Source organism: Bombus vosnesenskii, unplaced genomic scaffold (assembly GCF_011952255.1).
Source record: "Bombus vosnesenskii isolate JDL3184/JDL3185 unplaced genomic scaffold, Bvos_JDL3184-5_v1.1 scf7180000013311, whole genome shotgun sequence".
NCBI lineage: Eukaryota > Metazoa > Arthropoda > Insecta > Hymenoptera > Apidae > Bombus > Bombus vosnesenskii.
Window position 1 is genome coordinate 347,049 of NW_022882959.1, and position 14,734 is coordinate 361,782.

At 42.6% G+C, this 14,734-nt stretch overlaps 1 protein-coding gene across 6 annotated transcripts in view; it reads left to right on the plus strand.

Moving 5' to 3' along the window:
- LOC117234892 (serine-rich adhesin for platelets-like) overlaps nt 1-13,741 on the plus strand; it is a 51,415-nt gene extending 37,674 nt beyond the window's left edge. For 4 of the 6 annotated variants that reach the window (XM_033496466.1, XM_033496465.1, XM_033496467.1 and 1 more), the window contains 5 exons: nt 3,555-3,911; nt 4,675-4,976; nt 5,417-5,822; nt 8,888-9,015; nt 9,610-12,165. In XM_033496466.1, the coding sequence (XP_033352357.1) occupies nt 3,555-3,911; nt 4,675-4,976; nt 5,417-5,822; nt 8,888-9,015; nt 9,610-12,165 (3,749 nt within the window). Of the gene's footprint in view, nt 1-3,554; nt 3,912-4,674; nt 4,977-5,416; nt 5,823-8,887; nt 9,016-9,609 lie in introns of all 6 variants that reach the window. The other 2 variants (XM_033496463.1, XM_033496464.1) reach the window with 2 other exon arrangements.
- The last annotated feature ends 993 nt before the right edge of the window (nt 13,742-14,734 follow it).

Consider the following 14,734-nt stretch of genomic DNA (forward strand, 5'->3'; position numbering starts at 1 on the left):
ATTTTGTTGGTTGCCGTAATGGAGCAAAATTACGCGCAATATACTTAGGAGAATCGGAGGTTTAGTACGATCGATGTAACGAAGGTCGATAGCTCGTGCGACTAGTTTACCCTTTGTTTCGCCTGTTAAAAGTTAGCTTTTAGAAGCTCGAAGCTGTCGATATAAAATTATATCGTAGATTAGAAACTAGACTCTGGAATATTACGCGCGTATGTACATCCGTAATGGTTTCTTTTTCTATTTTCGTTTTTCTTTTCAACTCCTTCGCTACGACCTCCGTATCTCGAATGGACCTTGCGTTTCTCGCATGTCGGCGACGTTAGATAAAGATACAGTCTTATGCAAGTGTTCTTCTATTTCGTTCGATACGACCGATCGTCGGACGGTATAATTCGTTTACGGTAAAAATCCATTTATCCGAACGTACGGTATACAGGGTTGATAGATTAACGCCGAAAAAAGATGGATCGCGCGTTTAAAAGTGTCCGAAATATTTACAAGGTAAATATTATACGTAAATGTCTAAAATTACTTATGCGATAACCTTCTCTCTTTTTTCGTTTTTGTCGGTGAAAAACAATCGCTATATCGTCGTCCGTGTTGCTAATAAATCGTCACGTAGAACTGGAAAATTTACTGTAGAGATAAAATCTGGTACTGGTGTAACGATTTCAATCGTAATACCTTTTTTTCTTACGAGCCGAGAAAAGACGGATCGTGGAACGTAAAAGAAGGACGGAAAAATGATTGTTCTCGAGAGACAAGATTAACATGTTGATTTTCGTAGAAGTTTTGCACGAGTTTCGTACGAAATTGGTATGGGCGTTTGAACGGGATCGCTGTAACGAAATAGCACCGACCGAGAAATATCCGCTCGACTTATCCGATAAAAAAGAGAAATCGCTGATTCTCCTTATTATCCGTGATGTCTGGTTGAAACAGTCGAGGTTCGCGTTCAGCCAGATTTACTCGATCGATAGGAATTCGTTTGATCCGCCACCATCTAAATGCATCGATAATAAATGGAATTCCGATAAATGGATTACCGTAAATTTCCTCGTAGATCGGATCTTACCTAGTTTCTATCTAGATCTTATAATTATTTCTACGTATATATTTGTTTACGAATCTGTTTTATACGGAATAATCGATTTATCGCTGAATTAGAAAAAGGTGAATTAAAGTTGAAGAAAGAACGCCGAAAGCTTTCTTTTTTTTTTTTTGAAAAAGAAAGTTTCAAATCGTATATTTGTTTGTAAGGTGTTGGGACGCGAAACGTCGTATAAATATGTTTCCGTAATAACGATTGCATAATACTGTATCTATCTTTATAACGATAATCTTCTGATCTTCGAGCAGTTAATTACGCTTGTCACTATGCAAGAAAAATGCACGGCACCGACCATTGTTTTCTTTCACCCTACACGTGCCAGTATCCGATACGGCAATTCGTTCTACTCAAAGTACGATATTCTAAAAATTTGACCAAACTCTTACGCTAATAATAATTCTCATTTTTACGATATCGCGTTTCTTTCTCTTAAACGAAGTACTATTACCGGACCAGGAATTTTTATTCGATCTCGTATTTTTACGGACGTAGCTAAAAAAGTAGAATCGTCGTAGAGATTTGTCGTAGAACGTATTTCTTTTTCTCAAGTGGCGATCGATCCAACTGGCGATCTATTCGAAGTTTTGTAGCATTTAACGCGAGATATTTATACGTACAATGTGCTTATATTTCGCTAGAGTCGTCGATTTCATTCTCGTTTTTTTCGTTTAATTTTTTATTCTCGTAGCGTTCGAGTTCCTACGTCCCGATCTTTGATCGAGATACTTTAATCGGTACGATTTCTTTTCTCGAGTCGCGAACCATTAACTTCTTTGATCCTAATTATACGCATACGCCGTTTACAACAGCACAGCATGATGGATGATGAAAGCAGCATACTTTGTATTATAAACGTAGGTTACATTATTAGTCGTTTATAAATATCTCGTTTTATTCTTAAGTAACAATCTTTCGATCGAGAATAATACCAAGTACGATACTTGTAGAAACATCGTGACTAATTGTCGCTAGTTGCAATTTTAAACGACGATGAAAATGATCGACGTTCGCGCGTTTCTCACGCCGACTTATTAACGCGTATTGTGCACGTTGAGAGTTCACCAAATTTTAGGAAAACCTGCGTAAGAAAATAAAAAGCTTTTGCATCTTTTTTCTTCGTTGTATCGTACGTAACTGTATATGACCAGGAGAAGCTGTAACTCTAAAATGGTGGATGATATGACTCTTCGTCGAGAAAAGTTACACAGTGTCGAATAATACACGATCCAGTACGTATGTATATCGATCCTGCGAGTAATGGCGTTTTAAACGTTTTAAGGTCGTCTCGGTTCTTTTTAAATAGATTTACGGAAATTCTTGTATGCGTCGATCGACGAGTCTTTTTAATTCTCCGTGGAAAATTATTGGCGTACTCGTATCCGGCAATGCACACACTTTAAGTACTCGCGTACTTTTAAACCGATCGATTCGCAAATCCAAGTGCTTGATTCTTAAGCTCCTTTTTGCGGAGGATACGAAGATCGATCGATCGATGCTCAACGAGATTCTCTCGGTAGACCTTCTACCGGTAGAATACGTTTCACTTCGTGGACGCAAACTTTCGAACAGTGGTGTGTTTACCTGATCGAGGAACACCGAGTGGGATTTCCTCTCGAGACTTTGCTACCGCGTGTGAGACACGTCGTTGTACGTATCGAGCAAACGGACCTGTTTGTGGCTAGCGAACGCCGTTGCGCTCGGGTGACAAATTCCTCCGTAATTCGAATCGGTGTTCTTTCTGCTCGTGAAATCGTTACCGTTCCAATGACTCTTACGTTGTATCGAAGCACCGAAAACGATAAACTTCCTTCGACGGACGCTTCTCGTTCCATCAGACGCGTTACAAATAGGTGAAACGATCGATCGATCGAAGATAGATTATTCATTGTTGCATCGATGCGAAAGAGGTTTATATCTCGTTGTTCGATTACTCGTAATTAATTACGCCTGTACAAGTAAATTTTATAACAGAGATAACGTGGAAATTATTTAATAGCGTTGCAGTTTATTCGTTTCGTGAAACGTATCTATCTTTCGGTAAAGATTCGGTAAAGAATCGTGAAACGTCCAGTTACAAGTAGATAAAGATTGCGCAGCGTTGAGCAAACTAGCGAGAAGAAGAAAAGAATTTTTCTCACACTCTAGAAAGTAATCCGGTTTTACGGAGTACTGTAAAAGAAAATAAAACTCGTAAACTGCAAAATTATAAATTCTAACGCTATAATAGGTAAAATAATAGCCTAATGAAAGACAGGGTGAGAAGAATTTATATTCTTCGTTACACTTTTATAAATTGGGATAGTCGCTGTGATAATGTATCGACAACAGCATGCATTTAACGGGAAAAAGGAAAAGGAGACAAGAGAAAAGAAAAAGGGAAAAAGAAAAAAGAAAACGAAATTACTTGGATCCGATGAAGCATATTTTGCGATTTAATTTTCAGCTCCACCCGGCGAAGAGGACGAAGAAGAGGGATTGCGAAACGGTTACGCGAAGAGACAGGAAAATGACACGCACAGTAGGTTCGGACAGAGCGGGTACAAGCCGCTTAGAGCCGGAAGCAGCAACGGTGGAGCGTACGCGGGTGCCGCGTCTCGACACAATTCGTCCGGCTCGACGTCCCAACCCAAGATTATCTTCAACGAGGATGAGTACACGAGGATCACGACACCGAGGCAGGATATGCTGTTCAAAAAGGGTTATCTGTCGAAGAAGAAGCCGTGGGCTGGGAACGCGAACACCAGCGCGACATCCTCGACCACCGAGAGCCAATCGGCGTCGCATTCCACCGCAGGTAGAGGTATAGATAGAAACGTGACGTATTTCATCGAGTTTCTGGCTTGTCTCGTCCGCCTTCCCGATCGCCGGCGTGGTATCCGGCAAAGCTGCTTGGAGTTACCCCTACCATTCTCTTCAAGTTTGTACGACTTTCCGCGTTACTCCATCGTATCTCGTTGGAGAACGTTGCCGACAGACAGACAGAAGTACGGTATCGTCCCACCCCCTTCTTTCAACTCGCCGTGCATTCGAAAGATTTTCTGGACGATGTTTGGTAAAAAGTTGTTTCGTAGTTGAATTTTTCTGTACAATTGGCAGAAAGATAAATTATAAAATTCGTGGCTGTTTGCTTTTGAGATATCGAAGCGTTACACGTTGAGCTTATTTCCAACTTTCTAATCTCGAACCTGTGATTTTCTTCGGTTTGAAGAGTATCTGCAGGGCTGAAACTTAGTCGTCGAACTTTGTTTCCGCTCGAACCGGTAGCGAAGAATGAAAATTGGGGGTGTAGATGAAAAATACTTGGAATTCGAAAATAAAGAAATTATCATATCTGTACGTTTAACGGAATTTTTAGCAAAGATGAAATCGTAGGTAAGAAGATACGTTGCGATCCGAGTTAACCCGTCGTCCCCGGTTAGCGAGTTACGTCCCACGGTTAAAAATGTAAATCACTGAAACTGCATGCACGAACCTGTTCTCTCGGTGTTTTCACGTAACATAAATGTTAGTTCTTGCGAGTTCGCGGTCCGTACTCTCGTCTTATCCTCTTACGTTGATTACAGATGGTAGTGAAACGACGGAGGATCAGCAACTGTTAGACAGGGACTGTGGTACCGGTGAGTATGCTCCAGCGATGGACTCGAGCGCGCAATTAGGATATGGGACGTTTTACGACCACGTGGGTGGTTACTATTACGAGTATCCTGTGATGCTGGTCGGTCCTGCGCCGATGGCAGCGCAGGCTGCGCCCAGCGTCCTGGCGGCCATGCCTTGTGCACCGGTACCTCTCAGGCCGATCGAGTGGGTCAATTCGACGATCGTACCAAAACTGCCTGGTGAACCCTACTGTATTATGAATTACGAGGTATAGAGAAAATAGACGACGTATAATGGAGAGCCGAAAAGACGATCAGAGGAAGGTTATTTTTTGATAGATCCAACGCGATCGTAAACGTAATCGCGGGTATCGCGTGAAAGTGTTACGCGTACAAACAACACGGTATACGCGTGGTTTCGTTGCTCCTGTATCGTTCCGTCGATCCTCTTTTCAGCTCTGCGCTGTGCGTCTCGGCTCGTAGATCTCGCACAAATGGGTCGGGTTAAACACCCCAATACGAGAATAATTCGCGCGTTCGTTGCGACAGTTTTACTCGTCGACCGCCATTCTCGGATTACGTCCATTCGTCTAACAAAAACCACTACTCGACGATCGCTTCGCGTTTCTTTCGGAACTTTTCTTCAACCCCGTCGTTCACAAACAAAAATAATCACCAAATATCTAATGCGCAAAAATTCCTCTTTCAGAATAACCAATGCGTGGAAGAGAGTACGGTGGTAGTGGAAGAGCAAGAAGATGCGATTCTACCAATGGAGAGTACCAGCAGGATGTGGAACGAGAATGGGACAAGAAGCATCGGTTACGGTGATAGCGTAGGTGGGGAAATGGACGACGAGCAATCTATAATTTTTATCGACGCGAAGGAGGGGCAGCAGGTCGACGAACGAGAGGAGGAAAGACTGGAGGAACAATACGAGGATGAACAACAGGCGGAAGAACAACCTTTGGAGAACGGGATGAACGGTGGTGCCTACTTTGATCCGATGATGATGCAGGATCCGGTACACGTTCCGCACGTGATACCAGCGGTTCCTCAGCCTTACATGTATCCTGGCCACTACATGTTTGGTCCTCCTTTGGTCAACGTAAATGGTTAGTTGATAGCGGCGTGTCAGAACCGGAGGCCGTAGAGAGAGTATCGGTCTTTCTCGGCTCTCCTCTATTCTTTTCTTCTTCTTCTTCTTCTTCTTCTTCTTCTCCTTCTTCTTCCATTCCTTCTCTGTCATTGGCAGTAGATTCTCGAAAGAGAGTTACTTACTTTTTCTGCCCTTGCTATCGCATGACTCTAGACGCGGACCTTTCTCTCTCGCTCTCTGTCCCTCTCTCGTAGCTTTGGTTCTGTTCATGGACAGATGGACGGAACAACATGAGAACGGACGAACATGCGGAGGTTGTCTTTCTTGCGACCAAGAGAAAATCTACGCACTTCGGGGGAGGGAGCAGCGCTACGTCGCGCAAATCGTTTTGCGGTCGACGTTTCGTTCTGGCCGTCTCTCCACTCTCGCGATCCTACAAATTTGTATTCTTGCAAGAAACGATTCTAGCTTCGAAGAATCTCGCGAGACTCGAAAATTCTAGTCTTGATCTTCTCCGGATGACGGAAATTCCACTTCGATAACAGAAATCTTAATTCAATCTTAATTTCTTACATTTCGATTTCTTTACTCTATATTCTATTTATATTTTTAATTTATTTAGTTTATAGTACTATTTTGTTATTATCTATCATCTTATTGCTACGCGTTATATCCGATTAATTTCTATCGTATTTTTGTTCCATCATTGAGATGCGTTTAACGCGTTAATCGATTCTCTCGAACAAAGATTCGTACTCCGCCACCTTTTTAACTTAATTTTGGACAAGAAATCTACCGTCTAACGCGTATAATCGTCAAATTCTACGAACGTTTAAACGTCGGAAGTGCATTACGCTTAACGTTAACTTAATTGTCGCTGCCACAAGAGAGAGAGAGGTCGGATGAAAAAGCATATATATGTAAGCGACGTGTAACACGAGAGGAAAGAAAGATCACGACTATCGAACGAGAAGCCGCTGTTTTGTACCCGGCTGCTCCTTCCCCGCGATGTCTCGGCTTAGGCGTTAGTACGTTTGATCGTTCCTGTTTCTAATGTTAAACGAGAACAGTGTCGGTTGGATGCGCGGCCAGGAGAAAGGGATATAGCCAGATTCATGACTGCTGTCCCGTCCATCGGCATCATTGCTGTTTTATTACCGCCGTGCCTCTACCACATTCAAGGTAAAAGGTAATAATTCGCAAAGAGAGCCGCTACTCTTTAGATACGATCGCGGAAATACGCGGAATGATGATCGCTACTTTGTTGCCTCGTTGATAACGTCGCTGTCCAAGAATCGAGCTTTTCATACCCTTTCGATGGTAATCTAGCGGAAGAACAGAGTTTATAGAAACCATCGAGCGACGCTGTTCCACCGATAATGGTATCGCATAGACTTTTCTTATATGCTCCTTACAGGGTACCCTGTACGATTTATAACGATATTTTCAAACAAATACGAATCGATTAATTCAAAGTGATACGTCAAAGCGCAATACGATAGCAATTATACTTTTATTATTAATTATATTAGCCTACCGATTTACATTCCATTGCGACTACAAAAAGTATTGGCACGCGTATCCCTATTTCACGCGTTTCAAACACTTTTTAACCAGGTTCTATGTTTCATTTCTAAAGTATGGCATCTTTGTAGCGGCACAAAAGTCGCGTTTGCAGATGATACAAGATTTAAACGATATATTTGTGCTTGATTAATTAGACCGATTCGTTAGCCTAATTAAACGTTATAATAAAAAGAATACCGTAGCGATACTCTTTGTAGCCGTTGTACAACATCGTGTGCATGTGCCGAGTTTTCGCTGCCACGAAAACAGAGAAAGCTGCTCAAGAAGCTTGGACAGCGTCCGCATAAGCCAGTCGCGTCATGCGATCCACCGCGTGTGCGTGCCGTGGCCCGGTGACAATGTCCGCCGCGTCGATGATCCGGCGATCGTAGCTAAAGCCCAAGACTCTCTAACACGCTCGTATGTGTGTGTTCTCTCGCATATATTACGTTTTCCTAATCGTCACGATTCTCGTTATCCGCGTCTTCTCTCACCGTAACATATCTCGCTTTCGTCATCGTTATCTCGTCAAATCATCGCCTGCATCGACACGCTGCTTCGCACGTTGCACGTGACAAACGGACATTACACGTATATCGCAAGTGACTCGTAAGAAAATTGTCTCATTGTCACGAAAGGGATGGCACAACCGTGTACACGAGCCACCGATCTTTGTCCGTAATTGGACCGCGCGAGGGGTGCCGAGTGAGACGATGCGATAGAAAAATGTGAAAATTTATATTGTCCTTGTTTCTTCTCGTATCTGCGTGAATATTATTTTTCATTGCTAATAACATTGCTAATAACGAGGGTACACAGAGGAAGAAGTTCGTCGAGCTTTCCGAAACTTCGTTTTCCAACGATACATACGCACGTTATTGATCGAAATAATCGGAGTATTCAGTCTTGAAACGATGAAATCCGATAGAGATCTATTTAGACATTTTTTGGCGACAAAGCTCTGTTGTTTCGTACAATTTCAGGAATTTTCTCTAGTTTTTGTTTCGCGGAGTTAAGAAATTTGGCAAGTAAGCCGTTCGTGTCGTGCCGCGCATTCTATACATTTTTGTATGTTTCAATTTATTAGAATTGCGGAAGAATCCGCAGTTTATCTAGTAGAATAAATGTGACGATAATGTGAATTTTCGTTTGTTTTCCACTTTTCTACAGCATCGTCGCCCGCTATGGAGCATCGCGAGATCTCTCGACTTCGGCAAAGGATCTGACCATCGCTGCGTCTCAAATAGACGCGATTTAAAATAACTGGTGCTCGGTTCCACGCGGAAAACGAAAGGAATCGCGTGGAAACGACGGAGAAGCCAAGTTCGATACTCGCGCCCTTCGACACGCGTTAGTAATCACTTCCTCCTCGAGTTCTCCACCTGTTGATTTTCAGCTGGAGTTCTTAGGAGCAAAAGTCTTGGAAAGACGCGCGTTTCGTCCAACTTTTAACCGACGAACGATGCTTGCTGGTGTATGAAAGAGTTTTAATTCGCGATATTTCTGCTGTCCAAGGTGTAACGATACAGAGCGGGCTAATGATCAGAACTACGGACTTTGCGACCATGTCAGCGGCCATGTCAGCGGCCTGTGCCAAGCGAAAGAAGAAAAAAAAGAGAAGGAGGCAGAGAAGATTTACTACGGTGAGTGGATGGCACAGTTGGACGAATTTTTTAGATTGTACAAAGTTTTCTGGAAAATTGTTACGAATATACAGGGTTTCGTTGGTTAATGATGGGGTTTCGTTAGTTAATCGAAAGACGATAAAGTCTAAAATCGTGTCGGTATATGTACAGGCGAGATCTGTCTCCGGAAATCGATATCGGTCGTGCACTCTAGATGCTAGGACAGCGACGACTATGTGTGCGCACGTATTGCGTTTCTGCTCGAAAGCCGTCACAACTAAAAATAATTTCGTCCTGTATCGGGAGGACGCCAAAGCTATCGAAAGAAGGTTTCAAGGGCTAAAAGTGGAAAAACTTGGTCGAGTTATGTCGCTTTTGAAATATATGTGCCAGATCGTGGACCGCGATATAATTGGCGGAAAGACGCGCGCTGTCCGCGTTAACTATAGATATAGAGAGGAGATCGTTTTGCGTTATGCGCGTTATACGAAAGTTCGTTTTTGAAATTTCGTTTCACCGCAATGGAACAGGACACTGTTCGTTGACAGACTGTTTTACGTAATTAATTTTCGTTTATTAAAAACTAATGGAAAAATTGTTGTGAAAATACAGGGTAACACGGAAGACGAGGAGGAAGGAGAGTACAGTTCCGAATGTGATACCGGCCTACCGTCTTCCGAACTGCCCTGGACAGTGTGTTCAAGCACGGTCACGACCACGACCACGACCACGACCAGCAATCGGCCGCTGAACCCCGAGTGTCAGGAGTTTCAGCTGCGACGTACCGTCGAACCACGCACTCCGCTACCCATTGTTCCATCATCCGCTAACAACACACCTACGTCCGAGACCGGCACGACGATAAATCAACCGAGTGCGTTATCGTCGGACGCTAACCTGTTGGTAGACAACGAGTCGAACGCGGTATGCAACGGTGTCATATCGGACGACTCGAAGAACCAAAGCGACGAATTGTCCGATAACGGCAAGTCTGACCAGCAACCAGAACCGACATCAACTTCGTTAGAAAACAGTCGATCCAAGTCGCTAGATACGTTTACCAGTTCAGATAACGAATCAAATAGACTGACCAACTGCCTCCCCAGGGACGAGGAGGCAGCTCTTTCGACGGACGAGGTCGTGAACGAAGCGACTGACGTCGACAAACTGCCAAGCATTACCGAAGCAGCGAATAACGATTGTCCGAGTGCCAACGAGCTATGCGAACGACCGAGCAACGAAATGAACGGAGAGACCTTAACGAACGGAAACCTGGACTCCGACTCGAGCAGCAAGAACGCGTCGATGACCACGTCGAGGCCGTTGTCTCCTGTATCTAACGACGAAAACTCGAGATCCGGATCGATCACGCCGAAGAGCGTGGAGAACGCGGCGTTTCGCGACGATCAGAATCACGAATGTTTATCGAGCAGCAAATCATCGTTGTCGACTAGTCTATCCAAGAGGAAGTACAGCGCGAAGGGTAACAAGTTCGTGAGGGAACCGACGCCTGGTCCGGACCTAAACAGCACCACGGAGCCAGAGAACGAAACCAAGACACACGATCTGACTGAGAATCTGCAAAAGATCGATCTGTCGAACGATACAAAGCTAGACTCAAAGTTCGAATCTCAGGATAACAAAGCGATGAAAGTCGATCAAGTATCGGGTAAGTTTGGAACAAAGACAGCAGCAGTGTGCAGTCTCTTAAATAAGGAGACTATCGAGGCGACGAACGAGGACTCTGGTTTCGAGAGCCAGACGCAACTATCCGATTATCCAATCACGCAGGCGGTGACGGAGTGGCTACGCAAGGAGAAGTCGCCGGATTTGTTCATTGCGTCGGCCATTTCGATGGACTGCGAGGAGGACGAGGACGATATGGACCAAGAGCCGCCAAAAAACTTGCAAGGCAACCCCATACTTGCACTATCTGCTAGTAGCGGTGCGGACAATACGGCATTGTCGCGCGCAGCTATCTGCGGGGAATTCGCAGGGCTCGGTAACATCAAGAGTGGACAAGAGCAACAGCAGCCGGATGGTAGCAACAACAACAGCGGTGCTTCGAGAAGGAAGAAGGACGCGAAGAGGAGGTCGGAGGAACGGAGACGAGTGGCAAGGCACGTGGTGATTGGCAAAGTGGACCACGAGATGGTGTCCTCGTCGGATTCTTGCGGCCAGCGGGAGGACTTAGCGAACATCACGAGGAGGAAGAATCTGGCTAAACAACAGCAACAGGATGTTGTCGATGATATTTGCGAATTTACTGAGAAGGATAGCGTTGCGGGTGTGAGGGTTGCTTCAAGTTCTCGGATAGACTCGAAGAGAGTCAATGCAAGGCGAACGAAAAGACAAGGGAAATCGCACGCGCGGAATCCCTCCAATAACATCGATACGAAGATTCGACGTACAGAGAATGTGGATGACGAGGACGACGATGGGATTGTCGAGGACACGATGAACGTGAGGACCTTTGAAAAAGGAGAGATCATAGTCTCGGAAGATGGTAAGCTGTTAACGTCTTCCACGTACGAACCGAGCCTACGACGATGTCACGATGCTGCCACGACGATCAAAGCCCCGGACAAGAGTGAAACGGGTAAACAAACAACGGAGAGGAAGATGGAGGAAGAGCGAAAGAGGAGCAGTAGCATCGAGGACGAAAAGAGTGGTAGCGGAATAGATTCCTTGGACAGCATAGAAGAGCCTGACGTGTTAGAATGCTGGGAAACTGAGATCATCGAGCCTCTGGTAACTCCCAAGAGAATGTTACAAAGCGAGGGAATAGTATGCGAAGGAGAAGCTGCGGAGGACGATACCATCGAGGTTGAACAGGTTAACGTGGACTACGTGCAGAAATATTATCGATTGGCACGCGAGAGCGCTACCAGCATAGAGGAGATCAGTTTGAAAGCAGATCCGCCAACTTCGTCGAAATCAGTGCCAAATATGTCTGAGCGGAAGGAAGAGATTCCAGCGCGGAAGGAGCCCGTTAAAGACAAAGGCGACATGCCAATCGACGAAGCTTTTGAAGTATATGAAAGCTGTTACACCGGCAACTCACCGTTTCTAGCAATGGATTCGAAAGTTTTTAAATTACGAACGTTATACGGTCAGGAAGGCGAGACTCCAATACCATGCAAGACGGTCTGTTGCCAGATTCAATAATTTTTACTGACAGCCTCGTTTACAAACATATAAACCTCCACAGGGACATTTTTTTAAGTACCGATGTCAAGGCCGTCCTCTTCTAAGTATCGTAAGCCTCTGACATTGTACTCTTCGCTGATTTATATACATATATCGCGTGCACGTTTTCACGGAGAACGTGTGTATCCATCGTACTGTCGTTATATTTTTCATTAATATTAATATTATTATTATTATTATTACTATTATTATTATTATTAATACGCGCTCGGTAGTTGCGTCGAGGGAACTATCGAAAGATAAGAGATACGAAAGGAAATTAACCCTGTGGATCGACATCGAGTGCGCAAGTTTGTTGAAAGTTAGAGGCATGCTCAAAGGCAGCGGATAATAATATAATGAAAAGCCTACGTATCGCTATTCGTTTTTGTAAATAGCTTTTAAGAGGTCGCTCTCGCAAATCGTGTTTCATGGATGATTTTCGTTGAGATGTTATATGCATGAGAGAGCGTATATTACTTATACATATGATATTGTTGACATTATCGTCAATACGTAAATCGGTGCACATATTCTTCTTTTCCTTTCTTTCTCATGTTCGTTCTCTTCTTCATTTCTCATCTTCTTTTCTTCTGTTCTTTAAATTTTACCAAATGAAGAGGTTCGTTATACAATATGGTATATCGTTTCAAAGAAATCGAGCTTATTAAGATTCAAAGAGTATAATAGCTGCTTTGGAACGAATTGTCAGGTCTGAACTCTACGAAATAAAGAAAACAAACATACGGCAACAACAGAAATATGATCAAAACATACTACGTTACATTGTCGTTTCTGTTCTCGGTCTAATACTTTATAGATATTACGCACCCGCGCACATACACGTACACACACGAAGTATATTACATCAAAATGACTAAGGCATATTTTTACAAAACTAATTCCGTAAAGTTTAAAACGTAAGTTTTAATGGACGAAAACTTAAAAAAAAAAAAAAAGAAAAAGAAGCACACCAGTATATCGTTCCACGCACCACGTAGCCTTAAATAGCCTTTCGCATAGAAAAGTTACAGCTGCTTCTAAAACCATGATGTGCACCGATCATTTCAAAAGATTCCTAAGTAAGCAAAAGTCGTACTACCCTTTGGGGAATGTCGAGAACGATTCAGTAATCGAGCTACGCTTTACGTAAATATTACGACAGTCATACAGAATACAGTAATAACGAGCTAGGCAAAGGATATAGTTGTTCGAGAGGAAATGGATTGGTAAAAGAAGGAAACTATTTAACTGTACCGTAGCTGTTACGAGGTAATGTAAGATGTATATAGGTAAACTTAACGAGAAGAATTATTAAACTCTATTGGTTTTCATTGAACGGGTAAAAGAAATATAAGGTGGAGCATGTTGTTTCGTAATAGATATTTTGAATTTGAAATAGAACAGATTTTACTCATACACATAAATGTACACAGTACAGAAATTGCACTTGTTACGACATAGTTCATGCTTTAGTTGAGTTGTGTCAAGTAGATCGAATACCTCAGTTTGCATATTATGTAAGTTGTTCGATAGACGTGGTTCGTGAAAAAAATCATACATATATATATATACACATATATATATACATACATAGACATACATACACACGCATACACACACGCGCGCGCGCGCACACACACACCCCATATCATAAGATACCTGTATATACAAAACTACTCATCATCCAGTCATTATTAGTAACACCAAGTATGATAATAATAATATTAATTATTAATAATACTGATAATAATAATAATAAAACTATTATCACAACAGCAATATAGGCACAATAGTTCCTGCGAAGCTTTAGATTCCATAGGCATTATATACGTAAACACAATATCCAGGACGATTCATACACTGATAGAAATTCATTGACATCCAGTGGCACTTAAAGATAGATATATCGCTATATTAAATACGCGTTGCATCAATTGTGTGCCTTATTCCGCGGCTATCATTTTTGTAAGCATTTCACAGTATTCTCTTCGATGAGAGAGTAACGGCTATCGAGTGATTTATGTAACAGATGTAAAATTTTGTGAAATCGTAAAATGACGATGCGGAGCTGTTGTTAAGTTCCATAACAATTATGATGATGATGATGCTGATGATGATGATGATCGTTTTATCTAGGCATGCATACAAAACGGATATATTGATTTTTTCATACATCAACTAACATGTTCATCAAGTATTTACAACTGATGTGCATACATTCATAAGCATGAAAGCATTAACATTGCATCTTACACGAGACATGTTATCGCATACTTACATTTTAGGCGAATTAAAGCAAACGTGTAAGGAACAAATGTACTTGAATTTTGCTGTTTGTTTTCGCTTAAAAAATAATGAATAAAATGTTTCAATTAACTTCCGGCATTTTTGATTCACCACACGTGATCGTATGTTTAATGTAAGGAAAATGATATTTTTGTAAGACGATTACTGTAATTTAAATACAATGTATTCTTAAAGGACGAGATAGAATTTCATGGTATACATATACATAGTTTATACATATACACAGCTTATTTCAACG